Raw genomic sequence first — 27,388 nt, forward strand, 5'->3', positions numbered from 1 at the left:
AGAACATTGTGTACGGTTGACAAACCGTAAATATAATTTGACAATATGTTTGACAAGAAGACTAGCTAGCTAGCTAACAAGCCATGTCATTGTCCCCAAATCACGAAGGTATCGGCCATATACTAGTACTAGGCTACAGTACGGCCGCAGCCTGTGTAGCGGGTTGAATAGCAAATGGGTGTGAGATGATCGCATCAAAGTTGACGTATTCTCCAAACAGTAATTATAATTTGACAGTATGTTTAACAACAAGACTAGCCAGCAATCTAGCCATGTCATTGTCCCCAAATCAAATCAAGATTTTTATGTGTTGGCCGCAGCATGTCTGAAGTAGAGCTAGGTTGACTAGCGAGGTGAATCGAATGGGACGTGAGATGAGCGGTTACGTGACACTGACACTGACACTGTAAATTCAGAAAAGTAACATTTTCCAAATAGGTTAAAAGAAATATTGAAGTCACTCATTGTTGTAATTACATGTTAGCTTGGTAAAGTTTCTCAATATTGTAAACGGAGGTTTTGACTGCGTGACTGCGTCCCTGATGTTATTGTTACTTATTTCAGACACTTTGTACAGGCTCATACCAAGGAAAGATGTTCTTTGCTCATACAATGTAGCCAGCTCAATAATTTAGAACGGTGAACAGTTTTGCTGGAAATACTTGGCTGATTGGCTGCAGCCAATCAGAATCAAGTATTCACCCAGACCATGGTATAATAACTTTAAAAAAATTGTCATTGGGGAACATTTAGTCATTGACTCGTTAATTCAGGAGATTCGTTCTAAAATGCTGATTATTCCATGAAACAAGTGAAGTATTTGAGTAGTGGAGTAGCGGTGAGGGAAGCGGGCTAGTAATCTGAAGGTTGCCAGTTCGATTCCCGGCCGTGTCAAAAATGACGTTGTGTCCTTGGGCAAGGCACTTCACTGTACTTGCCTCGGGGGAATGTCCCTGTACTTACTGTAAGACGCTCTTATCCAGAGCGTCTGCTAAATGACTAAATGTAAATGTAGTTGAATCATGCATTCAAACCAAGTTTTTTTAATAATTCAGATTAATTAAACATTTTAAATAGATTTCAGCAATTAACATAAATTATGTTATTTTGTTTAGTTGTTTGTTCAGAATCGTGATCTCTATTTTATTCTCAATTTATCCAGAATCGTGCAGCTCTAAATATGTATAGCTTGTGTATGTATCATTTTGTTCTATTTAAAGTGATGTAGATAGGGCCCGAAAATGACCCAAGCCCTTAGTCTTCCATTTTTGTTAGTTAATTGCATTTTCTCCAATTGTCTGTTAATATGGCTTGGTTATTGCTCACCTGGTTTGATTTTTGAATCCTTGGGCCTATGCGGCCTCTTGGGCATATGTTGTTATATGCACTTACAAAATAGAATATATTGAGTCCTTCAGTATGTTGTTGTAATTTCTTTATTTGTTACCGTGATTACTTATATGCTCCGGCCCCTGACTTTGCCTCAGTTTCAAGAACCGGCCCCAGCTCCAAACTAATTGAAGAGCCCTGGTTTACAGCCTTCCGCCGATCACTACAGTCCCATCAGGCCGTGCAGGAAGGAAACGAGGGCACGTGGTAAGTGTATGAAACGGAACAGAGCCCAGTAGTCCCGCTAATGACGACACCTTCCTCTGCTAGAAGTGACAGCTGCCCATATTAGCGAGCGTGAATGTTTACTGTTAGACTCAGCTAGTAACAAGTGGGTGATGTGATGCAAGTCCGGAGTGTTTACATGTACAGCTAGATGAAAAGGTGAGTTGAATGTAATCGTTTACATTATAACAGTGATCGACTTGCGAAATTCAGTTTTTAGCTAGCTTGCTGCTGGTCACCGCTAAACGGCTAGCCAGCCTAGTTCTTCTAGCTACAATTACGAAAGACTGAAGTTGGCTTTCTATAATCTTCTATGTTGATTTGTTTGGAATGTGGTTATTTATTTGGGTAAATATTATCAAGCGTTCGAGCCGCAGGAATTTTGGGTGGCATTGGCTGTGAGCTAGTTGAAGCTAGGTGGTCTAGCTACTGTAGTTAGCTTCGCAAGTACTTTCAAAAGACGACAGGAGGCTACTGCAAGTCAAGTGGTTTGATTCAGAGGTAGTCTAGATGCTGAAGTACTCTTGGTTAAGAGGATTGTCTCAGTCCCCAGTTATTTAAATGTGAGTTTCCAGGTTTGTTTGCTAGGCAGGTAAGTTAATGTAATGGCTACTACTTAGTTAACTTGCGATAATCGAGGGTCAGATTTGTAAAAGAGAGGGTTGGGTTTCTAGATGGCGTTTGCGAGCCAGGGTTTTCCTGTCACACATGAATATAAATATGCATAATGGACTTGTACACTGAAATTTGAAACCACGTTTTCTTGTAGTGCATACTGCAGTAAACTATAGTGGTGCCAGGTGTGTTTTAAAGCGGTTGAAGACACCTTTTTCGCTCTGTCCTGATTGACTTGACTTGCGATGAGTCTGAACTAGTCAATACAATGACAGTTTTAAATGATTTCCAGAAAGAAAGAAGAAAAAAAAGATTTTCAGCAACTAGGCTACCTGATCTCAAAAAAGAATTCGGTTTTTCCATCAACTTTGGGCCTATATTGTTATTTAACGAGAACTGGGCAACACACACATCAAATTAAGAAAAAATAGATTTTAACCTCAAACTCAAACAAATTAGTCACTTATGAAAAACAGATGTAGGTTAGGTTGAATCTAACTAACAGGTATGAAAGACCAGACATCAAGCCCGCCCTCAGTGTTGATCGCCCACGGTAACACAGTCTCTGACCTAAACCGGGTTAGCATCTTTGGCTCCAGAAAAAGTGCTGTGAGCCATCCGCTCCTCTGTGGTCACGAGGGAGGAAGGGTTTCCCTCCTCTGGGTGGGAGGCCTGCACGGCTGGTCACAAGGCACATTCTTCAGAGTTTCAGTCCAACATCTGATAGCTGCGGTCAGAGATGGGGGTGGAGTGATGCCCCCTCCATCCTAGCCTGCCTCACCATGATCCCAGCCAGAGGCCATGTTAGACCCTGCCCTGCCCAGAGGCCATGTTAGACCCTGCCCTGCCCAGAGGCCATGTTAGACCCTGCCCTGCCCAGATGCCATGTTAGACCCTGCCCTGCCCAGAGGCCATGTTAGACCCTGCCCTGCCCAGAGGCCATGTTAGACCCTGCCCTGCCCAGAGGCCATGTTAGACCCTGCCCAGAGGCCATTTTAGACCCTGCCCTGCCCAGAGGCCATGTTAGACCCTGCCCTGCCCAGATGCCATGTTAGACCCTGCCCTGCCCAGAGGCCATGTTAGACCCTGCCCTGCCCAGAGGCCATGTTAGACCCTGCCCTGCCCAGAGGCCATGTTAGACCCTGCCCAGAGGCCATTTTAGACCCTGCCCTGCCCAGAGGCCATGTTAGACCCTGCCCAGAGGCCATGTTAGACCCTGCCCTGCCCAGAGGCCATGTTAGACCCTGCCCTGCCCAGAGGCCATGTTAGACCCTGCCCTGCCCTGGCTCTGCTGCTCTGGAAACATAATGGCATCATCGTTCTTGTGATTTCTCAAGATGACGCTGATATCTGCATCTCAAGTCCTCTTTATGCGATGCAAAGAAGTGAGTAGCTTGTTCTGGAATAGGAGACTAAGTTTGTTTACTGTACAGCTCCTCAGTGGACTGATCGGATCTTGGCATCTTTCTTTCCAGAAAAGGAAATATGAGAATGGATGCTTACTGCTAACTGCTTACATGCTTACTGCTTACTTCTGTGTAGTTCATCTGAACATTTGTTTAAAGGACAACGTTACAAACTATTTCTAACCTGGTATTGATTTTCCAATGCAGGTTAAAAGTAATGTTATTGCTGTGTACCTTTCAAATACTTTCTCAAATTATTAATGTCATAACAACCACATCCAGGTTTCATATTGACTGGTTTCAGTAACAGGCTAAGTCTCATCTCATCTGTGCTGGAATGTACCGTAGTGTCTTTCATATCAAACCTCCAATCACGCAGTCTGCATAGTGAGTCTAATAAGACCTCTACATATGACATGAACAACTATCGTAATTCGCACTGCAAAACCTTCCATGTTTACTCCTACAATTTGAGGAAATATTTCCAAAAGGTATTCTACATTATGTCAACTATAAGGTGTGGGATCCCTGACTACTGGATTAACTGGACTGCTCGTATGAAGGTTATTTGAGTGATATTCTGTTGCTGAACAAAACAAGGCTTTGAATGCTCATAACAATACCAGGGCTATAATGTGAAATCAATATACATTTAGTCAGATTCATTAATGTTCTCGTTTACAGTGTACACAGTCACCTTCCTAGTTTATCTGTCGGGGTGCCCTTTGTCCAACCACGATCTAAGCAAGCCCCAGAATGACCAACCCTCGTCTGAAGTGTGATGGTGGGCGGTCTGTCATCCTCCCTGCCCAACCCATAACCCCTGGTAGTGAAGATGCAGTTACGTTGTGAACCAGCTTTGTTAATTTAATTTCCCAAGACACTAACAAGCTCAGCTGAGAGGCAGCTGTCTGGCAGGGGATGAGATCTCATGCAGACAACAAGATATGCAGAAAATCAAAGGGAAAGAGAATTTGCTTGTTTTTCATCTGAGCCAACCCAGCCAGACCCCAATAATCTTTAACTTCAACCACTCCTCACCTTCACAGGCCACCTCATAAACTTCAGTATCTCTCTAAACTCTGTCTGCTGTGCAGCCATCATGACAGGCCTCTCTCTGTCCCCTGAGTGGACTAACAGTCTGATGGGATAGTCTGCCCCTCCCATGGTACACCGTTAGTCTAGCATAAAACGCCTCCTCCCCTCCCCAGGAGCCAGTGTCCCAGGTCCTTATGGATGTGTATGATGACACAGTTAGCCGAGCTTAACCTCCTCTCCTCCCTTCTCCTCTCCAGTGTCCCAGGTCCTTATGGCTGTGTTTGATGACACAGTTAGCCTAGCTTAAACTCCTCTCCTCCCTTCTCCTCTCCAGGAGTCCCAGGTCCTTATGGCTGTGTATGATGAGGACCTCCTGAAGAATCCCTTCTATGCAGCGCTGGAGAAGCAGAGGCCAGACCTCTGTGTTCGAGTGGCAGAGAGCCATGGAATAGTGAGTACCAGCTGGCCCTAAACTCAGATATACTGGACTGATTGTATATGTATCAGCCTCAGTAAATGGTTTTAGCAGCTTTTAATGCTAGTTCAGAAGGTCTCTGTGTGTAGTGTAGGTTCTGTGTAGTCTGGCTGGTAACAACGTTTTATGTCTGGCTGACATGGCCTGTAAAAAGGGCTATACAAATAACCTTTTATTTTGGATCATGTGAGTTGATAGGGCTCACACACACTCTCACAGACACTCTCACACACACACACACACACACACAGACACCACACCAGTTTACTTTCCCGTCATTGTGGATGGCTGTAGCCAATCACATTGTCACGGTTGTCGGTTTACAGCCAGTTTGCTTCATCATAAAAATTGTTTTGGTAGAAGCAGAAACACATCTCAGAGTAACTATATTTTCACGGTATCTATATTTTCATGATCACGGTATCTGAGAAATACACAAAAAAACTTTTATCAAAGCCAATTTCTAAGTCATGTAAAACAGTTGATTACAATATGTGCGGGTCTTGTCTTTGTCGTGCCCCAGGTCCTAGTGCCCTGTCGAGGAAGCCTGACTCTCCCTGCTTACACAGCAGCCCAGTTCAACACGTACGTTTTACAGCCTGCTGGAGAAGGATATAAAACTCTAGATGGAAAGGTAACACTCGCCAAGGTGCTCCAACAGCACAGTCGGCAATGCTAAGCATTTGGATTCTACCGTACTTCTTATAAATCAAATTCCCAAAACACCCTCGTGTTAACACAGTTGAAAAACGGTGATTGTTGCAGTCATTCACACGATTAGTATAACACATGTCCCACCCATGTATAATGAAACCTACAGCCCTGAGAATAACGTGTCATGCTCTTAAACGTTCAAAGCTAGGTCTTGACTGTGTTGTGTGTGTGTGTGTGTGTGTGTGTGTGTGTGTGGTGTGTGCTGCTTGCTGTGGTCCAGGAGATCAGTATCCAGGACCGGCAGGTGAGGCTGGGGGCAGGGTTTCAGGCCCCAGCCTCTGTCCCCATCCTGTTTGAGGAGACCTTCTACAACGACAAGGAGCAGAGTTATAGCATCCTGTGCATCTCCAGGCCCATCCACACAGACCAGAGCCAAGGTACCCTCGCCTGCATTCCTGTGTCACACAGGGTTTCACGTAGAACTGCACCTAAACCAACCTAAACCCTCAAGGAAAAACTCATAAAGGGGAAAAAATGGGAAAACCTTTGGAGGAGCAGTTCAGTGGGGGATCCTCTCCTCCAGAGACAGTTGAAAGTATTTCAAAGATGCCAAAACGTTTGTAAATCTTTTTCACTCTTGTCCTATCACTCTCTGTGGATCTGTTTATATGTATACATCTCTACCTCCCTCTCTCTCTCCCCCTCATCCCTCCCTCCTGGGTGATCTCCTCCCCTCCCCCAGCTGAACAGAGTCCTGGGCCGGCGCTCTTCTGTCTGAGAAATGTGGAGGACGTTAAGGAGTTCCTGGGTCGTCACACGGAGAAGCTGGACAGGTTCATCTCCAGCTTCTGTCACTCCTTCAGGGAGCAGGAGAGGAGGGGACTGCGCCATCACATCGTGAGACCTTCCCACTCGTCCCGAGCCATTTAAACAACCTCAGCACATTCAAATCACTTTTTTATTTTATAGCCCTTTTTCACAAGCGATGTTACAGGGATTCACGCACAACCCATATAACTGCATCCAAACCAACCTTCACCTAAATCCACCATTCCTTCAGCTTACTGTTTTAATGTGTTTTTGAAATTAAGGGTGACATGTAGTGAAATACTCTTATCCCTGAATCAAATGATCCTTTTTATCATATGCTGAGGCCATGTGTGTCATAAAGTGTCACCTGAAGGTGTGTGTTCCAGCTGAACACAGTCTGACATGAAGACGTCCTGTGTCCTTCCAGGACTCTGTGAACGCCCTCTATACGAAGTGTGTTCAGTGTCTGCTGAGAGACTCGCGCCTGGTGAGTACAGCCTGGATGTGAAGCTCGCTGCTGCATACCGTGCATACCCGTGAGGGAGATCTGATTGGTGGAACGGCCTGTCTTTCAGAAACTGCTGGCCAAACAGGAGCTCCAGATGACTCTCCTGAAGCAGGCGGTGGAGGTGGGCGGGATCACACGCGTCATCTGAGATGTTCCTTCTTCTTTATTTTTCTTCCTCTCTCACCTGCGACCAGCGATGTCATCTGCTCCATGTCTTTATTATTAATATTATTGTAAAAAAATAATGGTTTTGTCTTTCAGATGTATATTCATCATGGTATCCATGATTTAATATTTAACTTTGTGGGAACGCTTGAAGCCAGCCAGGTATGAACTTCTAACTTATGTAAGCTCCTTACACATGCATGGTTCTGTAGACTGTTGATGGTAAGAGTGAACGTGATGGCTGAACATGCCCTGCTGACAGCTCTGCTGTTGTTTTGAACCCAAACAGGATGCTGCCTTCAACAAAACCACCAGAAGCCTTCAGGACCTGCAGCTGAAAGACCTGGGCGTGAAACCTGAATTCAGGTCAGTTTCACAAACACTCATGAACTCTACAGATCCTCAGTGGGTGGACAGTAGTCACGTCGCTCTCAGCTATGCTACTTTGACCTACAGTACTGTGCAAAAGTCTGAGGCAAGCAATATTTTTTTCTCTTCTGTATTTGTGCGGCAGTATAAAAGTGCAGCGTAGAGAATTTTTGTTTCATTTCATTATTTGTCAAAGCATGTTTGCTGTACTGTTGTGCCTGCCTTTTACCCAGTACTGTATAACTCAAGCTAACATGTTTACCCAGTACTGTATATCTCAAGCTAACATGTTTACCCAGTACTGTATATCTCAAGCTAACATGTTTACCCAGTACTGTATATCTCAAGTTGAGATGTTTTCTGTCTCCAGCATCAACATTCCTCGTGCCAAGAGGGCGCTGGGGGATCTGAACCACTGCACCTCTCCTCTCCACAAGGTTCTCTGCCTCCGCAAGGTGGCCCTCACCATCACGCAGTCTCCCAGCCGCACAGGTGTGTGTGTGTGTGTGCGTGTGTACGTGCGTCACCCCCAAAGCAGTACACTGTAGTAAAGGCTGAAAGAGGTGAACAACTGTTTAAAGCATACAAGCTCAAATAACCTTGGCCTACTATGAATGAGGTGTTTGTCAGTCTGAATCCTGCACGGTCCCTCTCACTCTCTCTGTAATATGATTTACTGTTGTGGACACATGGAACAATACGGCAACTGTCACCGCTTAAATGGTTTGTCCAGAATGTTTTTCTAAGTTCTTCCTTGCAGAACAACACACCTCTGTATGTGCAGAGTGGCCTGACCCTCTCTAATTTACATCCAATTTAGCAGTTTCCCCCCCGAGCAAGCAGAGCATGTTCACCAGGACTGAGAGAATCAAGTGAAGCTGAACAGGGAGGGTTAGAGCAGGGAGGGTTAGAGCAGGGAGGGTTAGAGCAGGGAGGGTTAGAGCAGGGAGGGTTAGAGCAGGGAGGGTTAGAGCAGGGAGGGTTAGAGCAGGGAGGGTTAGAGCAGGGAGGGTTAGAGCAGGGAGGGTTAGGGTTAGAGCAGGGAGGGTTAGAGCAGGGAGGGTTAGAGCAGGGAGGGTTAGAGCAGGGAGGGTTAGAGCAGGGAGGGTTAGAGCAGGGAGGGTTAGGGTTAGAGCAGGGAGGGTTAGAACAGGGAGGGTTAGAGCAGGGAGGGTTAGGGTTAGAGCAGGGAGGGTTAGAGCAGGGAGGGTTAGGGTTAGAGCAGGGAGGGTTAGAAAAGGGAGGGTTAGGGTTAGAGCAGGGAGGGTTAGAGCAGGGAGGGTTAGAGCAGGGAGGGTTAGAGCAGGGAGGGTTAGAACAGGGAGGGTTAGAGCAGGGAGGGTTAGAGCAGGGAGGGTTAGAGCAGGGAGGGTTAGGGTTAGAGCAGGGAGGGTTAGAGCAGGGAGGGTTAGGGTTAGAGCAGGGAGGGTTAGAGCAGGGAGGGTTAGAGCAGGGAGGGTTAGAGCAGGGAGGGTTAGAGCAGGGAGGGTTAGAGCAGGGAGGGTTAGAGCAGGGAGGGTTAGAACAGGGAGGGTTAGAACAGGGAGGGTTAGAGCAGGGAGGGTTAGGGTTAGAGCAGGGAGGGTTAGAGCAGGGAGGGTTAGGGTTAGAGCAGGGAGGGTTAGAGCCGGGAGGGTTAGGGTTAGAGCAGGGAGGGTTAGGGTTAGAGCAGGGAGGGTTAGGGTTAGAGCAGGGAGGGTTAGAACAGGGAGGGTTAGAGCAGGGAGGGTTAGGGTTAGAGCAGGGAGGGTTAGAGCAGGGAGGGTTAGAGCAGGGAGGGTTAGAGCAGGGAGGGTTAGAGCAGGGAGGGTTAGAGCAGGGAGGGTTAGAGCAGGGAGGGTTAGAACAGGGAGGGTTAGAGCAGGGAGGGTTAGAACAGGGAGGGTTAGAGCAGGGAGGGTTAGAGCAGGGAGGGTTAGAGCAGGGAGGGTTAGAACAGGGAGGGTTAGAGCAGGGAGGGTTAGAGCAGGGAGGGTTAGAGCAGGGAGGGTTAGAGCAGGGAGGGTTAGAACAGGGAGGGTTAGGGTTAGAGCAGGGAGGGTTAGAGCAGGGAGGGTTAGAACAGGGAGGGTTAGAGCAGGGAGGGTTAGGGTTAGAGCAGGGAGGGTTAGAGCAGGGAGGGTTAGGGTTAGAGCAGGGAGGGTTAGAAAAGGGAGGGTTAGGGTTAGAGCAGGGAGGGTTAGAGCAGGGAGGGTTAGAACAGGGAGGGTTAGAGCAGGGAGGGTTAGGGTTAGAGCAGGGAGGGTTAGAGCAGGGAGGGTTAGAACAGGGAGGGTTAGAGCAGGGAGGGTTAGGGTTAGAGCAGGGAGGGTTAGAGCAGGGAGGGTTAGAGCAGGGAGGGTTAGGGTTAGAGCAGGGAGGGTTAGAGCAGGGAGGGTTAGGGTTAGAGCAGGGAGGGTTAGAGCAGGGAGGGTTAGAGCAGGGAGGGTTAGGGTTAGAGCAGGGAGGGTTAGAGCAGGGAGGGTTAGAACAGGGAGGGTTAGAGCAGGGAGGGTTAGGGTTAGAGCAGGGAGGGTTAGAGCAGGGAGGGTTAGAGCAGGGAGGGTTAGAGCAGGGAGGGTTAGAGCAGGGAGGGTTAGAACAGGGAGGGTTAGAGCAGGGAGGGTTAGAGCAGGGAGGGTTAGGGTTAGAGCAGGGAGGGTTAGAGCAGGGAGGGTTAGGGTTAGAGCAGGGAGGGTTAGAGCAGGGAGGGTTAGAGCAGGGAGGGTTAGAGCAGGGAGGGTTAGAGCAGGGAGGGTTAGAAAAGGGAGGGTTAGGGTTAGAGCAGGGAGGGTTAGAACAGGGAGGGTTAGAACAGGGAGGGTTAGAACAGGGAGGGTTAGAGCAGGGAGGGTTAGGGTTAGAGCAGGGAGGGTTAGAGCAGGGAGGGTTAGGGTTAGAGCAGGGAGGGTTAGAGCCGGGAGGGTTAGGGTTAGAGCAGGGAGGGTTAGGGTTAGAGCAGGGAGGGTTAGGGTTAGAGCAGGGAGGGTTAGAACAGGGAGGGTTAGAGCAGGGAGGGTTAGGGTTAGAGCAGGGAGGGTTAGAGCAGGGAGGGTTAGAGCAGGGAGGGTTAGAGCAGGGAGGGTTAGAGCAGGGAGGGTTAGAGCAGGGAGGGTTAGAGCAGGGAGTGTTAGAGCAGGGAGGGTTAGAACAGGGAGGGTTAGAGCAGGGAGGGTTAGAGCAGGGAGGGTTAGAACAGGGAGGGTTAGAGCAGGGAGGGTTAGAACAGGGAGGGTTAGAACAGGGAGGGTTAGAGCAGGGAGGGTTAGAGCAGGGAGGGTTAGAGCAGGGAGGGTTAGAGCAGGGAGGGTTAGAACAGGGAGGGTTAGAGCAGGGAGGGTTAGGGTTAGAGCAGGGAGGGTTAGAGCAGGGAGGGTTAGGGTTAGAGCAGGGAGGGTTAGAAAAGGGAGGGTTAGGGTTAGAGCAGGGAGGGTTAGAGCAGGGAGGGTTAGAGCAGGGAGGGTTAGAGCAGGGAGGGTTAGAGCAGGGAGGGTTAGAGCAGGGAGGGTTAGAACAGGGAGGGTTAGAGCAGGGAGGGTTAGGGTTAGAGCAGGGAGGGTTAGAGCAGGGAGGGTTAGAACAGGGAGGGTTAGAGTTGGAGCAGGGAGGGTTAGAGCAGGGAGGGTTAGAGCAGGGAGGGTTAGAGCAGGGAGGGTTAGAGCAGGGAGGGTTAGAGCAGGGAGGGTTAGGGTTAGAGCAGGGAGGGTTAGAACAGGGAGGGTTAGAACAGGGAGGGTTAGAACAGGGAGGGTTAGAGCAGGGAGGGTTAGGGTTAGAGCAGGGAGGGTTAGAGCAGGGAGGGTTAGGGTTAGAGCAGGGAGGGTTAGAGCCGGGAGGGTTAGGGTTAGAGCAGGGAGGGTTAGGGTTAGAGCAGGGAGGGTTAGGGTTAGAGCAGGGAGGGTTAGAACAGGGAGGGTTAGAGCAGGGAGGGTTAGGGTTAGAGCAGGGAGGGTTAGAGCAGGGAGGGTTAGAGCAGGGAGGGTTAGAGCAGGGAGGGTTAGAGCAGGGAGGGTTAGAGCAGGGAGTGTTAGAGCAGGGAGGGTTAGAACAGGGAGGGTTAGAGCAGGGAGGGTTAGAGCAGGGAGGGTTAGAACAGGGAGGGTTAGAGCAGGGAGGGTTAGAACAGGGAGGGTTAGAACAGGGAGGGTTAGAGCAGGGAGGGTTAGAGCAGGGAGGGTTAGAGCAGGGAGGGTTAGAACAGGGAGGGTTAGAGCAGGGAGGGTTAGGGTTAGAGCAGGGAGGGTTAGAGCAGGGAGGGTTAGGGTTAGAGCAGGGAGGGTTAGAAAAGGGAGGGTTAGGGTTAGAGCAGGGAGGGTTAGAGCAGGGAGGGTTAGAGCAGGGAGGGTTAGAGCAGGGAGGGTTAGAGCAGGGAGGGTTAGAGCAGGGAGGGTTAGAACAGGGAGGGTTAGAGCAGGGAGGGTTAGGGTTAGAGCAGGGAGGGTTAGAGCAGGGAGGGTTAGAACAGGGAGGGTTAGAGTTGGAGCAGGGAGGGTTAGAGCAGGGAGGGTTAGAGCAGGGAGGGTTAGAGCAGGGAGGGTTAGAGCAGGGAGGGTTAGAGCAGGGAGGGTTAGGGTTAGAGCAGGGAGGGTTAGAACAGGGAGGGTTAGAACAGGGAGGGTTAGAACAGGGAGGGTTAGAGCAGGGAGGGTTAGGGTTAGAGCAGGGAGGGTTAGAGCAGGGAGGGTTAGGGTTAGAGCAGGGAGGGTTAGAGCCGGGAGGGTTAGGGTTAGAGCAGGGAGGGTTAGGGTTAGAGCAGGGAGGGTTAGGGTTAGAGCAGGGAGGGTTAGAACAGGGAGGGTTAGAGCAGGGAGGGTTAGGGTTAGAGCAGGGAGGGTTAGAGCAGGGAGGGTTAGAGCAGGGAGGGTTAGAGCAGGGAGGGTTAGAGCAGGGAGGGTTAGAGCAGGGAGTGTTAGAGCAGGGAGGGTTAGAACAGGGAGGGTTAGAGCAGGGAGGGTTAGAGCAGGGAGGGTTAGAACAGGGAGGGTTAGAGCAGGGAGGGTTAGAACAGGGAGGGTTAGAACAGGGAGGGTTAGAGCAGGGAGGGTTAGAGCAGGGAGGGTTAGAGCAGGGAGGGTTAGAGCAGGGAGGGTTAGAGCAGGGAGGGTTAGAACAGGGAGGGTTAGAGCAGGGAGGGTTAGGGTTAGAGCAGGGAGGGTTAGAGCAGGGAGGGTTAGAACAGGGAGGGTTAGAGTTGGAGCAGGGAGGGTTAGAGCAGGGAGGGTTAGAGCAGGGAGGGTTAGGGTTAGAGCAGGGAGGGTTAGAGCAGGGAGGGTTAGGGTTAGAGCAGGGAGGGTTAGAGCAGGGAGGGTTAGAGCAGGGAGGGTTAGAGCAGGGAGGGTTAGAACAGGGAGGGTTAGAACAGGGAGGGTTAGAACAGGGAGGGTTAGAGCAGGGAGGGTTAGGGTTAGAGCAGGGAGGGTTAGAGCAGGGAGGGTTAGGGTTAGAGCAGGGAGGGTTAGAGCCGGGAGGGTTAGGGTTAGAGCAGGGAGGGTTAGGGTTAGAGCAGGGAGGGTTAGGGTTAGAGCAGGGAGGGTTAGAACAGGGAGGGTTAGAGCAGGGAGGGTTAGGGTTAGAGCAGGGAGGGTTAGAGCAGGGAGGGTTAGGGTTAGAGCAGGGAGGGTTAGAGCAGGGAGGGTTAGGGTTAGAGCAGGGAGGGTTAGGGTTAGAGCAGGGAGGGTTAGGGTTAGAGCAGGGAGGGTTAGAACAGGGAGGGTTAGAGCAGGGAGGGTTAGGGTTAGAGCAGGGAGGGTTAGGGTTAGATCAGGGAGGGTTAGAGCAGGGAGGGTTAGGGTTAGAGCAGGGAGGGTTAGGGTTAGAGCAGGGAGGGTTAGGGTTAGAGCAGGGAGGGTTAGGGTTAGACCAGGGAGGGTTAAGGTTAGAGCAGGGAGGCCAGTGTGGCACTATTGAAGGAATACTTGGCTGTTAGCCACGTCAAGACTGAGTTTATAATAATTACAAAAGCTTTAAGCTTACTTTTGACATTTTATTAAGTAATCAGACTCTTCTAACCCAAAGTGAAGTCCAAATATTGCATACAGAAAGCACAGGTGAAGATCACGGATCAGAAGTGCACAGTTCTACAGTGTTTCTGTAGGTCAGAGTCAAGAAACAGTCTGTGTTTACTAGCAAAGTAACCACATTTCAGCTAGCAGGCACTTTACTTAATCTTGCCATTCCTTGTGTTCCTCTGCAGTGAGCATCGAGGCAGTGTGTGCAGACGACCTTCTCTCTGTCATTCTGTATCTACTGGTGAAGACGGAAATCCCTAATTGGTGAGTGAGAGGCCTGGTTAGGGTTAGGCCTGGTTAGGGTTAGGCCTGGTTAGAGAGGCCTGGTTAGGGTTAGGCCTGGTTAGAGAGACCTGGTTAGAGAGGCCTGGTTAGGGTTAGGCCTGGTTAGAGAGGCCTGGTTAGGGTTAGGCCTGGTTAGAGAGGCCTGGTTAGGGTTAGGCCTGGTTAGAGAGACCTGGTTAGAGAGGCCTGGTTAGGGTTAGGCCTGGTTAGAGAGACCTGGCTTTCACACATTCCCTGAACTGTGACTGTTGGTGCTTTTCCAGAGCACAGTAGCGGCTCGACTCGCTAGGTTTTTGTTTCCCACTGAAGATGATACTCCCTTTGTGTAGCTGGGTGTCATATAGCGCCACTGCACAAATCCTTTGTCAGCAACCACAAGAATACAAAAAAGTTGTACTTCTCTCTGACCACTCTAGTCTATGTTTTCTTCTCACCTTTGGTGTCGCTCTTCAACTGGCTTGGAACCTCGACTTAGAGTTTCCTAGATAAGTACCAGGTAGGCACCAGGTACCAGATTTGCGTAATGAAAAGCCTGAAACCATGTAGTGGAAAAGCACCATATGACCAACCAGGATAGATATATTTTTTTATATTTGATCCCTGAAGTTAAGAAAGGTATTTGTTGACGCTGAAGTTGGCTTAGCGTCGTCCGGTAGTGTAGCCGTGCTAACGAGCTGCCTCTTTCAGGATGGCTAACCTGAGCTACATCAAGAACTTCCGCTTCAGTCAGAGTGCCAAGGACGACCTGAGCTACTGTCTGACCTCCTTCGAGGCGGCGGTGGAGTTCATCAGCCAGGGCAACCTCCTGCAGGGCCGGCCGGTACGTACTGAAGACCCTGCCCACGCTCGGCCGTCTGTAGCTTAGCTGAACTACGCCACCGCAGAGTCCCGTGTACAAAATGTTTTTATCTGTCCCCTTGTTGAGATACACACGTCTCAGACTGTAGCCTTGTATTAGGTGTGTGTGTGTGTGTGTGTGTGTTACAGAGTTGTGGGGACCTGAATGATAAGACTGTGTTCAGACAGAAGATGAGCTTGCTCTCTCAGAATGCTGCTACCCCCATAGACTGTCTGTTTGAGGTGAGCCCCTGCCCCTCCCAGGGGTCATGCTGGGTTTGATGCTTGCTGGGTTTGATGCATTCCTCATGTAGGCCCCATCCATTTTTAGGGCCTGTTTTGTAATTGTGTTACATGTTGAAATGTGTGTGTGTGTGTGCAGCACATCGCCGGCGGTAACGAGGCGGAGGTGGAGCGTCTGCTGGGTGAGGCTGAGAGAGAGGAGGAGGAACTCAGGATGTGTCATCCTCTCTGCTCCTGTGCCCGCTGTGAGCTCCAGCTGTCTGGGTCAGTACACACACACACACACACACACACAGTTACACACACGCACACACACACATGTACACCACACACACACCCTGACCCACATATACACACACACACATCACAAGAACACCTGAACCATATTATTCTCATGAAGCACTTCTCTCTTCATGATTCTGCGCCAGTGTCCTGGTCGGGTCACTTCCCCTCTTGTGTTGTTTGTGAAAGATCTCATTTGACTCAAATGAGCTGGAACAGGAAACGGTAGACTGAATAGAGAACAGAATCTGTGTTTGGTGTCTTCAGTGTGTGCTGTTGAAGGGCTGAGCTGTTGTTGTGTTGCTGCAGGCGGCTGAACGACCCATCAGTAGTGACGCCCTTCTCTAGAGACGACCGAGGGTACACCCCCCTCCACGTAGCTGCTCTCTGTGGTGAGGCCCAGTCCTCTCTCCCCCAGTCCTCTTTCCCCCCAGTCCTCTCTCCCCCAGTCCTCTCTCCCACAGTCCTCTCTCCCCCAGTCCTCTCTCCCCCCTAGTCCTCTCTCCCCCCTAGTCCTCTCTCCCCCAGTCCTCTCTCCCCCAGTCCTCTCTCCCCCAGTCCTCTCTCCCCCCCAGTCCTCTCTCCCCCCAGTCCTCTCTCCCCCATCCTCTCTCCCCCAGTCCTCTCTCCCCCAGTCCTCTCTCCCCCAGTCCTCTCTCCCCCAGTCCTCTCTCCCCCCTAGTCCTCTCTCCCCCCAGTCCTCTCTCCCCTAGTCCTCTCTCCCCCCAGTCCTCTCTCCCCCAGTCCTCTCTCCCCCAGTCCTCTCTCCCCCAGTCCTCTCTCCCCCCTAGTCCTCTCCCCCCTAGTCCTCTCTCCCCCAGTCCTCTCTCCCCCCTAGTCCTCTCCCCCCTAGTCCTCTCCCCCCTAGTCCTCTCTCCCCCAGTCCTCTCTCCCCCCAGTCCTCTCTCCCCCCAGTCCTCTCTCCCCCAGTCCTCTCCCCTCCAGTCCTCTCTCCTCCAGTCCTCTCCCCTCCAGTCCTCTCCCCTCCAGTCCTCTCCCCTCCAGTCCTCTCCCCTCCAGTCCTCTCCCCTCCAGTCCTCTCCCCTCCAGTCTTCTCTCCCCCAGTCCTCTCTCCCCCAGTCCTCTCTCCCCCAGTCCACTCTCCCCCCAGTCCTCTCTCCCCCAGTCCTCTCTCCCCCAGTCCTCTCTCCGCCCAGTCCTCTCTCCCCCCAGTCCTCTCTCCCCTCCAGTCCTCTCTCCCCCAGTCCTCTCTCCCCCAGTCCTCTCTCCCCCCAGTCCTCTCTCCCCCAGTCCTCTCTCCCCCAGTCCTCTCTCCCCCAGTCCTCTCTCCCCCAGTCCTCTCTCCCCCAGTCCTCTCTCCCCTAGTCCTCTCTCCCCCCAGTCCTCTCTCCCCCAGTCCTCTCTCCCCCAGTCCTCTCTCCCCCAGTTCTCTCTCCCCCCTAGTCCTCTCTCCCCCAGTCCTCTCTCCCCCAGTCCTCTCTCCCCCCAGTCCTCTCTCCCCCCAGTCCTCTCTCCCCCAGTCCTCTCTCCCCCAGTCCTCTCCCCCCCAGTCCTCTCCCCTCCAGTCTTCTCTCCCCCAGTCCTCTCTCCCCCAGTCCTCTCTCCCCCAGTCCTCTCTCCCCCCAGTCCTCTCTCCCCCAGTCCTCTCTCCCCCAGTCCTCTCTCCCCCAGTCCTCTCTCCTCCAGTCCTCTCTCCCCCCAGTCCTCTCTCCCCCAGTCCTCTCTCCCCCAGTCCTCTCTCCCCCAGTCCTCTCTCCCCCCTAGTCCTCTCTCCCCCATCCTCTCTCCCCCAGTCCTCTCTCCCCCAGTCCTCTCTCCCCCAGTCCTCTCTCCCCCCTAGTCCTCTCTCCCCCAGTCCTCTCTCCCCCAGTCCTCTCCCCTCCAGTCCTCTCCCCCCAGTCCTCTCTCCCCCAGTCCTCTCTCCCCCAGTCCTCTCTCCCCCCTAGTCCTCTCTCCCCCCAGTCCTCTCTCCCCCCAGTCCTCTCTCCCCCAGTCCTCTCTCCGCCCAGTCCTCTCTCCCCCAGTCCTCTCTCCCCCCTAGTCCTCTCTCCCCCCAGTCCTCTCTCCCCCCAGTCCTCTCTCCCCCAGTCCTCTCTCCGCCCAGTCCTCTCTCCGCCCAGTCCTCTCTCCGCCCAGTCCTCTCTCCGCCCAGTCCTCTCTCCGCCCAGTCCTCTCTCCCCTCCAGTCCTCTCTCCCCCCAGTCCTCTCTCCCCCAGTCCTCTCTCCCCCCCAGCCCTCTACCACTGTCACCCTCCAGACTCTTTCCTCTAACGCCAGCCCTCTGCTCCTGCAGGTCAGTCTGGATTGATCGACCTGCTGGTGTCGAAGGGAGCGGTGGTCAATGCTTCAGACTACCACGCCCTCACGCCTCTGCACCTGTCCTGCCAGAAGGGCTACCAGGGGGTCACGGTGAGGGAACTACACAACCTGGATGGACAGAGGAGGAGACAAGGATGCATTCTTCTGTGGCGGAACATTAATTTCGTTGTTGTTTAATCCTCCGCTACTTCTCTCTCTCTGCCCCTGCCTCCCCCTGTCTCTCCCTCCCTCCCTCCCTCTCTCCTCCCCCTGTCTCTCCCTCCCTCCCCCCCCTCTCATCCTGTCTCTGTCCAGTTGCTGCTCCTGCACTACAAGGCCAACACAGATGCTCAGGACAACAATGGGAACAGCCCCCTGCACCTGGCCTGTATGTACGGACACGAGGATGTGAGTGGAGACACCCTGCTTCCTGTTTCCTGTCCAGTCAGATCCCACCACATCCTGCACTGCACTCCTAACTCCTCGTGCTTGGCTCCCCCAGTGCGTCAAGGCGCTGGTGTATTACGACCTCCACACCTGCCGCCTCAACATCCAGAACGAGAAGGGCGACACGTGTCTGCATGTGTCGGCTTGCTGGGGCTACGAGGGCATCCTCCAGGTGCTGCTGGAGAACGGAGCCAGCACGGACGTCTGCAACAAGGCCAGGGAAACCCCCCTGCACTGCGCTCTGAACTCCAAGGTCAGGAAGAGGCCCGCGCCGCCTCGTAGACGCTGCCTCCGAGCGCAAATTTATGAACTAATGCTTTTTTTTTGTTTTGGTGTACTAAATGCAAGTGTTGTTGTTTGTACAGGAACGGGAGTTTCTAACTATCAAGGGGTTTGTCTCTGTTGCAGATTCTGACTCTGTTGGAGTCGACGCGCAATGGAACCCATCAAACGGAGAGAAATACTGTAGGTCACATCAAGTTTGTAATGATTTTAGGTTTCATTTTGTAGAACTATCAGGTTTAGGGATCATTATCCATCAAATGCAGTGAGAAGTTATTATCATTTAAATGTATTTCATAGAACATGACTAGTCATAACGTGTGCAGGAAGGAGTGTAGGATGCATGTGATAGTGTTGGCACTGGTCCCAGTGTGATGTAGCTCTCTGCCGCCCCCTGGTGGCCAGTCCCCAGGTCGCTCGCCCCCAGCCTCAGACTCCGGCAGCCGGCGCTCGTCCCAGTCCAGCTGCTCCTCCTTCAGCCCCGACGCCCAGCCGGAGGGAGACAGGGGCCGCCAGCGGCAGGTAGGAACCCTCCCGTGAGGAACCCTCCTGTGGCGAAAAACACATCAGTTATTTAGAAAAAGTATTTCTTTTTCGACTCTTTAATGTGCAGGTGGAGAAGCTGCTTCGCGCTGTTGCCGACGGCGACATAGAGATGGTGAGTTTTACTGGCACTCTAAACCTCTAACACAACAGTGTTGTCCTAACACCTCGTGTAAAACCGTATGTTTGTGTGTGGTGTGTGTGTGTGTGTGTGTAGGTGCGCTACCTGCTGGAGTGGGTGGATGAGGAGCCGGAGGAGGAGGAGGAGGATGCAGAGATGCTCTCTCAGACAGAGCTGTGTCATCCACTCTGCCAGTGCCCACGCTGTGCGCCCACTCAGAAGGTCTGATATATGACACACATCTGTGCGTGACCAGGTGTGTGATGGTGTGTGTGTGTGACTCCTGCCTGTGCCCCCAGCTGGCCTGCCTGCAGGCTGGAGGTGTGGGTGTGAACAGCAGCAGCGCGGACGGCTTCACTCCCCTCCACGTGGCTGCCCTGCACGGCCACGCCTCCCTGGTCACCCTGCTGGCACGCCATGGAGCCAACGTCAACGGCCGCAACCGCCACAGAGCCACGCCCCTCCACCTGGCCAGCCAGAACAGCCACACTCAGGTGGGAGGAAGACCTGCTGGTTATCACAGGGACGGGGATAACCTGCTGGTTATCACAGGGACGGGGATAACCTGCTGGTTATCACAGGGCCGGGGATAGCCTGCTGGTTATCACAGGGACGGGGATAACCTGCTGGTTATCACAGGGACGGGGATAACCTGCTGGTTATCACAGGGCCGGGGATAACCTGCTGGTTATCACAGGGCCGGGGATAGCCTGCTGGTTATCACAGGGACGGGGATAACCTGCTGGTTATCACAGGGCCGGGGATAGCCTGCTGGTTATCACAGGGTCGGGGATAGCCTGCTGGTTATCACAGGGCCGGGGATAGCCTGCTGGTTATCACAGGGCCGGGGATAGTCATCTGTGGCGATAATATAAGTCACTAAGTTAGCTGGCAAGCTAACGGAAGCTACTCATCGCTCTGTCAGTGTAAATGTTAGGTCAACCTGGTTAGTCATTATATCTACCTCAGCTTTAATACTCACCTTAGTGGAAGAGCTCCCAGGTGGACCCGTGGGGTCAGAGGTCAACTGGAGCTGAAGAAGAAGATATCTCTAGCATGGCAGCAGTGAGACGCTGACCCTGCGTTCTCCTGAACAGTCCTGTTGATGCACGCTGGTGCCCATGTCACGTGTGGAGCGTGTTGTTGCTAGGGAATGATGATGATGATGATGATGATGATGCTGTGTTGCAGGTAGTGACATCACTGCTGGAGTGCAACGCCAAGCTGAACAAGAAGGACCACTATGGCAACACCCCTTTGATCCAGGCTTGTCTCAGAGGTCACCTGGACACCGCAGTCCTGCTCATCCAGGTACACACACATAACCCTGTGTAGAGTGATGCTGTCTCCCTGTGTAGAGACTGTGTCTCCCTGTGTAGAGACTGTGTCTCCCTGTGTAGAGTGACTGTGTCTCCCTGTGTAGTGACTGTGTCTCCCTGTGTAGAGTAACTGTGTCTCCCTGTGTAGAGTAACTGTGTCTCCCTGTGTAGAGTGACTGTGTCTCCCTGTGTAGTGACTGTGTCTCCCTGTGTAGAGTGACTGTGTCTCCCTGTGTAGAGTGACTGTGTCTCCCTGTGTAGTGACTGTGTCTCCCTGTGTAGAGTGACTGTGTCTCCCTGCGTAGAGTGACTGTGTCTCCCTGTGTAGAGTGACTGTGTCTCCCTGTGTAGTGACTGTGTCTCCCTGTGTAGTGACTGTGTCTCCCTGTGTGTAGTGACTGTGTCTCCCTGTGTAGAGTGACTGTGTCTCCCTGTGTAGAGTGACTGTGTCTCCCTGTGTAGAGTGACTGTGTCTCCCTGTGTAGTGACTGTGTCTCCCTGTGTAGAGTGACTGTGTCTCCCTGTGTAGAGTGACTGTGTCTCCCTGTGTAGAGTGACTGTGTCTCCCTGTGTAGTGACTGTGTCTCCCTGTGTAGAGTGACTGTGTCTCCCTGTGTAGTGACTGTGTCTCCCTGTGTAGTGACTGTGTCTCCCTGTGTAGAGACTGTGTCTCCCTGTGTAGAGTGACTGTGTCTCCCTGTGTAGAGTGACTGTGTCTCCCTGTGTAGAGTGACTGTGTCTCCCTGTGTAGAGTGACTGTGTCTCCCTGTGTAGTGACTGTGTCTCCCTGTGTAGTGACTGTGTCTCCCTGTGTAGAGACTGTGTCTCCCTGTGTAGAGTGACTGTGTCTCCCTGTGTAGTGACTGTGTCTCCCTGTGTAGTGACTGTGTCTCCCTGTGTAGAGACTGTGTCTCCCTGTGTAGTGACTGTGTCTCCCTGTGTAGAGACTGTGTCTCCCTGTGTAGAGTGACTGTGTCTCCCTGTGTAGAGTGACTGTGTCTCCCTGTGTAGTGACTGTGTCTCCCTGTGTAGTGACTGTGTCTCCCTGTGTAGAGACTGTGTCTCCCTGTGTAGTGACTGTGTCTCCCTGTGTAGAGACTGTGTCTCCCTGTGTAGAGTGACTGTGTCTCCCTGTGTAGTGACTGTGTCTCCCTGTGTAGTGACTGTGTCTCCCTGTGTAGAGACTGTGTCTCCCTGTGTAGTGACTGTGTCTCCCTGTGTAGAGACTGTGTCTCCCTGTGTAGAGTGACTGTGTCTCCCTGTGTAGTGACTGTGTCTCCCTGTGTAGAGACTGTGTCTCCCTGTGTAGTGACTGTGTCTCCCTGTGTAGAGTGACTGTGTCTCCCTGTGTAGTGACTGTGTCTCCCTGTGTAGTGACTGTGTCTCCCTGTGTAGAGTGACTGTGTCTCCCTGTGTAGAGTGACTGTGTCTCCCTGTGTAGTGACTGTGTCTCCCTGTGTAGAGTGACTGTGTCTCCCTGTGTAGTGACTGTGTCTCCCTGTGTAGTGACTGTGTCTCCCTGTGTAGTGACTGTGTCTCCCTGTGTAGAGACTGTGTCTCCCTGTGTAGAGTGACTGTGTCTCCCTGTGTAGTGACTGTGTCTCCCTGTGTAGAGTGACTGTGTCTCCCTGTGTAGTGACTGTGTCTCCCTGTGTAGTGACTGTGTCTCCCTGTGTAGTGACTGTGTCTCCCTGTGTAGAGACTGTGTCTCCCTGTGTAGAGTGACTGTGTCTCCCTGTGTAGTGACTGTGTCTCCCTGTGTAGTGACTGTGTCTCCCTGTGTAGAGACTTTGTCTCCCTGTGTAGAGTGACTGTGTCTCCCTGTGTAGAGTGACTGTGTCTCCCTGTGTAGAGTGACTGTGTATCCCTGTGTAGAATGATGCTGTCTCCCTGTGTAGAGTGACTGTGTCTCCCTGTGTAGAGTGACTGTGTCTCCCTGTGTAGAGTGACTGTGTCTCCCTGTGTAGAGTGACTGTGTCTCCCTGTGTAGAGTGACTGTGTCTCCCTGTGTAGAGTGACTGTCTCCCTGTGTAGAGTGACTGTATCTCCCTGTGTAGAGTGACTGTGTCTCCCTGTGTAGAGTGATGATGTCTCCCTTTGTAGAGTGATGCAGTGGTGAACCTGGCTAACCAGCAGGGGAACACGGCGCTGCATGAGGCAGTGAGGGGGGGCCACCTGGGGCTGGTGCAGCAGCTGCTGCAGGCTGGAGCCCTGGTCCACCTGAGGAACAACAGGCAGAGGACCCCCCTGGACTGTGCCCAGGAGACAGGCGGCAAAGTAACACACACACACACACACACACACGTGTCCATTACATTCTAAACATCAGATAAAGCTACGTGTCTTAGACAAGAGATATCAAAAGTCACGTAAAAAATAAAAAAAAATCCATTATTTTTTAAGAACACTGAAATCCTGAGGATTCTTCAGAAAGCGTCTGGACTCTCCCCCGACGCTGAACCAATCAAACTGCTCTCTGTGCCAAAGGGCACTCTGGGTAAGACTGCTTCCTGCCAGCTACTGTTGCTATGATGCCATTTCCTGTCTTAATGTGGCAGTAGAAATAGATCAACACTATAGGGAACAGGGACCCTGGTAGCTCACCAGATAAGTGCTATCGTACAACCTTGTTGTCTTGTCTCTCCAGCTCATTCGTTCGTCCAGAGACTGAAGCCCCAGGATCAGGACCAGGCCAGGCGGCAGAAGCTGGCTCACTCCATCAGCAGGTGAGCCAGCCCTCTGGAGCCAGCACTCCTCCAGTATAACTCACTTATTTTAGTTTGGGAGCTGATATAAGGTCACTTTTACGATGTGGCAAGTCAATGTATCCGAGGTAGATTGGTTAAACTAGTCTTAACCTATATACGCGTCTTAAACTCACCTCAGGTATGTAACAGGCCACCCGCGCCAGCGAAGAGCTTGCTTTTCGTTGGCGTAGCTGAAAGTGTTAAAGCTTGAGATGTTGGAGGTGGCGGGTTCGATCCCGAGTCAGGGCGAATGTCCGCCGAGTGTACCTCTGACGGGGGCGTGGCCCTGTCACATGATCACAGGCCGCTCCTTGAGTCCGACCGCAACACTGTTAGAACTGACCCTCCTGATTGCGGATCAGTATTTGCACCTCGCTGAGGATAACAGCGTCTGGTTAAAGTGATATGAATGACGTTTGTTTTTTAGGATCCAGCAGATGAAGAAAGGTCTTCCCAGAGAGAGAAGTGTTCCCTCTCTACCCTCCACTGCTCGCCCTCAGGTACCCTCACCTCTCCCTCACACCCTCACCTCTCCCTCACACCCCTCACCTCTCCCTCTCTACCCTCCACTGCTCGCCCTCAGGTACCCTCACCTTTCCCTCTCTACCCTCACCTCTCCCTCACACCCTCACCTCTCCCTCACCTCTCCCTCACACCCCTCGCACCCCTCACCTCTCCCTCACACCCCTCACCTCTCCCTCACACCCTCACCTCTCCCTCACACCCCTCACCTCTCCCTCACACCCCTCACCTCTCCCTCACACCCCTCACCTCTCCCTCACACCCCTCACACCCTCACCTCTCAACTGCTGTTGTTGTTTGTAGCAGAACTCATAAAGTTACTGCTAGTTTTCATATTTGGATGTAAGCCAGCTGATATCTGGTCCTCCGGGCATCCATCCCGGTGTGTTGTTCCCCAGGAGGTGGACGGCCGAGGGGAGAGAGGCAGGCTGAGGAGGGGGGAGACCCTGGAGAGCTGCGGGCCCTTCAGCCGGTCAGGGAGCCCCGTGCAGGGGGCCGGAGACAGGGCCGGAGACAGGGCCAGACCCCTGGGTCGGTGTCACACCGTGGACCCTGAGATGCCTCCCTCGCCACACTGGGGAGTCCACGCATGTGACCCCCTTGTGCAGGACTGGCAAACATATGGTAGCAAGGTCCAGACCCACACACCTGAGGAGCTGTCTGTTATGAACCCGTCCAGCGAGATCTTTCACACAAACGTCACTGACAGTCCCATTGAGCTCTGTCTTACAGACACACCCAACGAACCCTCTCATACAGACACACCCAACATACCCTCTCAAACAGACACACCCAACGAACCCTCTCAAACAGACACACCCAACGAACCCTCTCATACAGGCACACCCAACAAACCCTCTCATACAGACACACCCAACAAACCCTCTCAAACAGACACACCCAACGAACCCGCTCATACAGACACACCCAACGAACCCTCTCAAACAGACACACCCAACAAACCCTCTCAAACAGACACACCCAACGAACCCTCTCATACAGACACACCCAACAAACACTCTCATACAGACACACCCAATGAACCCTCTCATACACCCAACGAACCCTCTCATACAGACACACCCAACGAACAACCTCATACAGACACACTCAACGAACCCCCTCATACAGACACACCCAACGAACCCTCTCATACAGACACACCCAATGAACCCTCTCATACAGACACACCCAACGAACCCTCTCATACAGACACACCCAACGAACCCTCTCATACAGACACACCCAACGAACCCACTCATACAGACACACACAATGAACCCTCTCATACACCCAACGAACCCTCTCATACAGACACACCCAACGAACCCTCTCATACAGACACACCCAACGAACCCGCTCATACAGACACACCCAACGAACCCTCTCAGACAGACACACCCAACGAAACCGCTCATACAGACACACCCAACGAACCCCCTCATACAGACACACCCATCGAACCCTCTCTCACACCCAACGAACCCCCTCATACAGACACACCCAACGAACCCCCTCATACAGACACACCCAACGAACCCTCTCATACAGACACACCCAATGAACCCTCTCATACACCCAACGAACCCTCTCATACAGACACACCCAACGAACAACCTCATACAGACACACTCAACGAACCCCCTCATACAGACACACCCAACGAACCCCCTCATACAGACACACCCAATGAACCCTCTCATACAGACACACCCAACGAACCCTCTCATACAGACACACCCAACGAACCCTCTCATACAGACACACCCAACGAACCCGCTCATACAGACACACCCAACGAACCCTCTCAGACAGACACACCCAACGAAACCGCTCATACAGACACACCCAACGAACTCTCTCTCACACCCAACGAACCCCCTCATACAGACACACCCAACGAACCCCCTCATACAGACACACCCAACGAACCCGCTCATACAGACACACCCAACGAACCCTCTCAGACAGACACACCCAACGAAACCGCTCATACAGACACACCCAACGAACTCTCTCTCACACCCAACGAACCCCCTCATACAGACACACCCATCGAACCCTCTCTCACACCCAACGAACCCCCTCATACAGACACACCCAACGAACCCCCTCATACAGACACACCCAACGAACCCTCTCTCACACCCAACGAACCCCCTCATACAGACACACCCAACGAACCCCCTCATACAGACACACCCAACGAACCCTCTCATACAGACACACCCAACGAACCCTCTCTCACACCCAACGAACCCCCTCATACAGACACACCCATCGAACCCCCTCACACACCCAACGAACCCTCTCATACAGACACACCCAACGAACCCCCTCACACACCCAACGAACCCTCCCCTACACACACACCCTACCAGCCCTCTGACACACAACTACCCAGGGAGCCCCTTCCTTCTAACACACCCAGCAACATGAACGGAGAGGGAGAGGAGGGGGATGGAGATGTAGAGGGAGAGGAAGGCGTCCTCTTGTTCTCTGAGCACACAGACGCCCTGCCTGTGTGGAACTGGCAGGAGAACCCACCCAAAGAAAAGGAAGACTTGGTGTCAGAGACGGCCTGAGGAACCGAGCCTCTGCAGGGGTACCAGAGCCAACATGGCCGCCTGGTTTAGGGAACTGCTTAGGAAGGACCTCAGTTTCTCTGGCATCAATTTTCAAAGCACTTTTTTTCTTCATTGTTTCTTCCTTCACAAAAAAGGGATGCAAAACATGGTCATTAAACTCCATACGAACGTCACTTTGATTTTGTAGTTTAATTTTGTTTTGTTGCTCACCTATGACAGACTGTACTGTACACAATATTTTAACAGTGTAGTGACGTGATGTCATTTACACTATGAAAATAATGCTAGTCTTAAACTGTGGTTTGTAGCACAGATTTTTTATTTCATTGTTTATTTGATTAACTGGCCTTAGATTTTCACCTACTCCTAATATTTGATTTCATGTTTTGGCTGCATTCAATTACATCATACTACTCAAGGTTTATTTTGTTTTAATTTGAACATTTAAGGCATGTGACCTCCAGAATAGTGGCATTTTGATGCCTGTGTTTAGAAAGGTAAACATTTAATCCCAGTGAATGTAAAAGATAATTGTAGCAAGTGAGACCTACAGCACAAAATGCACATCTGTTCAGTATGCAAGTAGGTTGTATTACAATGCATCTGACGTCTGATAAAACTCTTAACTCCTACTCTTTCACCTGTAGACCTGTGTGTGGCACCTTGAAACAGAGGCACGTCTCCTACCTTTAAAACAAAAAACGGAAGCATTTAGTTGTGGGTGTCCCACATTTCTTTGACTTTAAAACACTGTCCCGTCTGGTGTCTGTCCCGTCTGGTGTCTGTCCCGTCTGGTGTCTGTCCCGTCTCCTCTGTGTCTGTGATGTTCCCGTTCCACGCAGGTCTTCCTGGTTCTCTGTGGAACATCCCCGTGACAACACACTTGTTTCCCATCCACAGTCTTAAATCTCTCCACACAGTGATGTTGTTGTTGTTGTTGTTGTTGTTGTTGGGACATTTTGCCAAGAAGCTCATTCAGTAAAATCGTTAGTGTCCAGCCAAGCATCAGCTTTTTGTCTTTTTTTCAAGATTGCTATTTTGGTAAAATTACCTGGCAAGTTCAATCACCATGTCTAATAATCTTAATTATTTTTGTACTCGTGTTTCATTTTGAATGTTTGAAGATACAGTGAATGTGCCTTATTTAATTCATGTGAAAATAATATGTTAATAAACTCACTATCAAAAGAATCAACGTCCCAGTGTCGTTATTTGCTGTATGAGTTTGTATGTAAATTTAAGAGTTATGTCTGGAGGATTTATTTTTCTCGA

The 27,388-nt window shown here is 51.6% G+C and overlaps 1 protein-coding gene across 2 annotated transcripts; it reads left to right on the forward strand.

The window, feature by feature from the left end:
- The first annotated feature begins 1,575 nt into the window (after nucleotides 1-1,575).
- On the forward strand, nucleotides 1,576-27,306 carry ankrd27 (ankyrin repeat domain 27 (VPS9 domain)). Of its 2 annotated transcripts, XM_062460970.1 has the most exons (29): nucleotides 1,576-1,773; nucleotides 5,008-5,124; nucleotides 5,672-5,782; nucleotides 6,083-6,239; nucleotides 6,545-6,699; nucleotides 7,040-7,099; nucleotides 7,188-7,241; nucleotides 7,382-7,447; nucleotides 7,575-7,651; nucleotides 8,025-8,146; nucleotides 13,827-13,905; nucleotides 14,614-14,746; nucleotides 14,914-15,006; nucleotides 15,146-15,270; nucleotides 15,598-15,680; nucleotides 17,543-17,658; nucleotides 17,863-17,955; nucleotides 18,050-18,247; nucleotides 18,403-18,459; nucleotides 18,682-18,798; nucleotides 18,890-18,934; nucleotides 19,037-19,162; nucleotides 19,240-19,434; nucleotides 20,132-20,251; nucleotides 22,363-22,536; nucleotides 22,663-22,756; nucleotides 22,907-22,985; nucleotides 23,434-23,506; nucleotides 23,927-27,306. In XM_062460970.1, exons 2-29 carry the CDS (start codon nucleotides 5,023-5,025, stop codon nucleotides 26,111-26,113), a joined length of 5,091 nt encoding a protein of 1,696 aa, XP_062316954.1. In that variant the 5' UTR covers nucleotides 1,576-1,773; nucleotides 5,008-5,022; the 3' UTR covers nucleotides 26,114-27,306. The 2 variants fall into 2 exon arrangements, with proteins under 2 accessions (XP_062316954.1, XP_062316955.1); XM_062460971.1 differs by lacking the exon at nucleotides 14,914-15,006.
- Nucleotides 27,307-27,388: the final 82 nt, after the last annotated feature.

The sequence above is a fragment of the Osmerus eperlanus genome, chromosome 5 (assembly GCF_963692335.1).
Source record: "Osmerus eperlanus chromosome 5, fOsmEpe2.1, whole genome shotgun sequence".
Taxonomy (NCBI): domain Eukaryota; kingdom Metazoa; phylum Chordata; class Actinopteri; order Osmeriformes; family Osmeridae; genus Osmerus; species Osmerus eperlanus.

What these genes read in the sequence shown, in the direction of transcription:
- ankrd27 (XM_062460970.1), top strand. Translation starts at nt 5,023, where the DNA reads ATGGCTGTGTATGATGAGGACCTCCTGAAGAATCCCTTCTATGCAGCG. An exon ending in AAGACGGAAATCCCTAATTG is followed by an intron (nt 13,906 to 14,613) that starts GTGAGTGAGAGG and finishes TGCCTCTTTCAG; the next exon opens with GATGGCTAACCTGAGCTACA. An exon ending in TGTGAGCTCCAGCTGTCTGG is followed by an intron (nt 15,271 to 15,597) that starts GTCAGTACACAC and finishes GTGTTGCTGCAG; the next exon opens with GCGGCTGAACGACCCATCAG.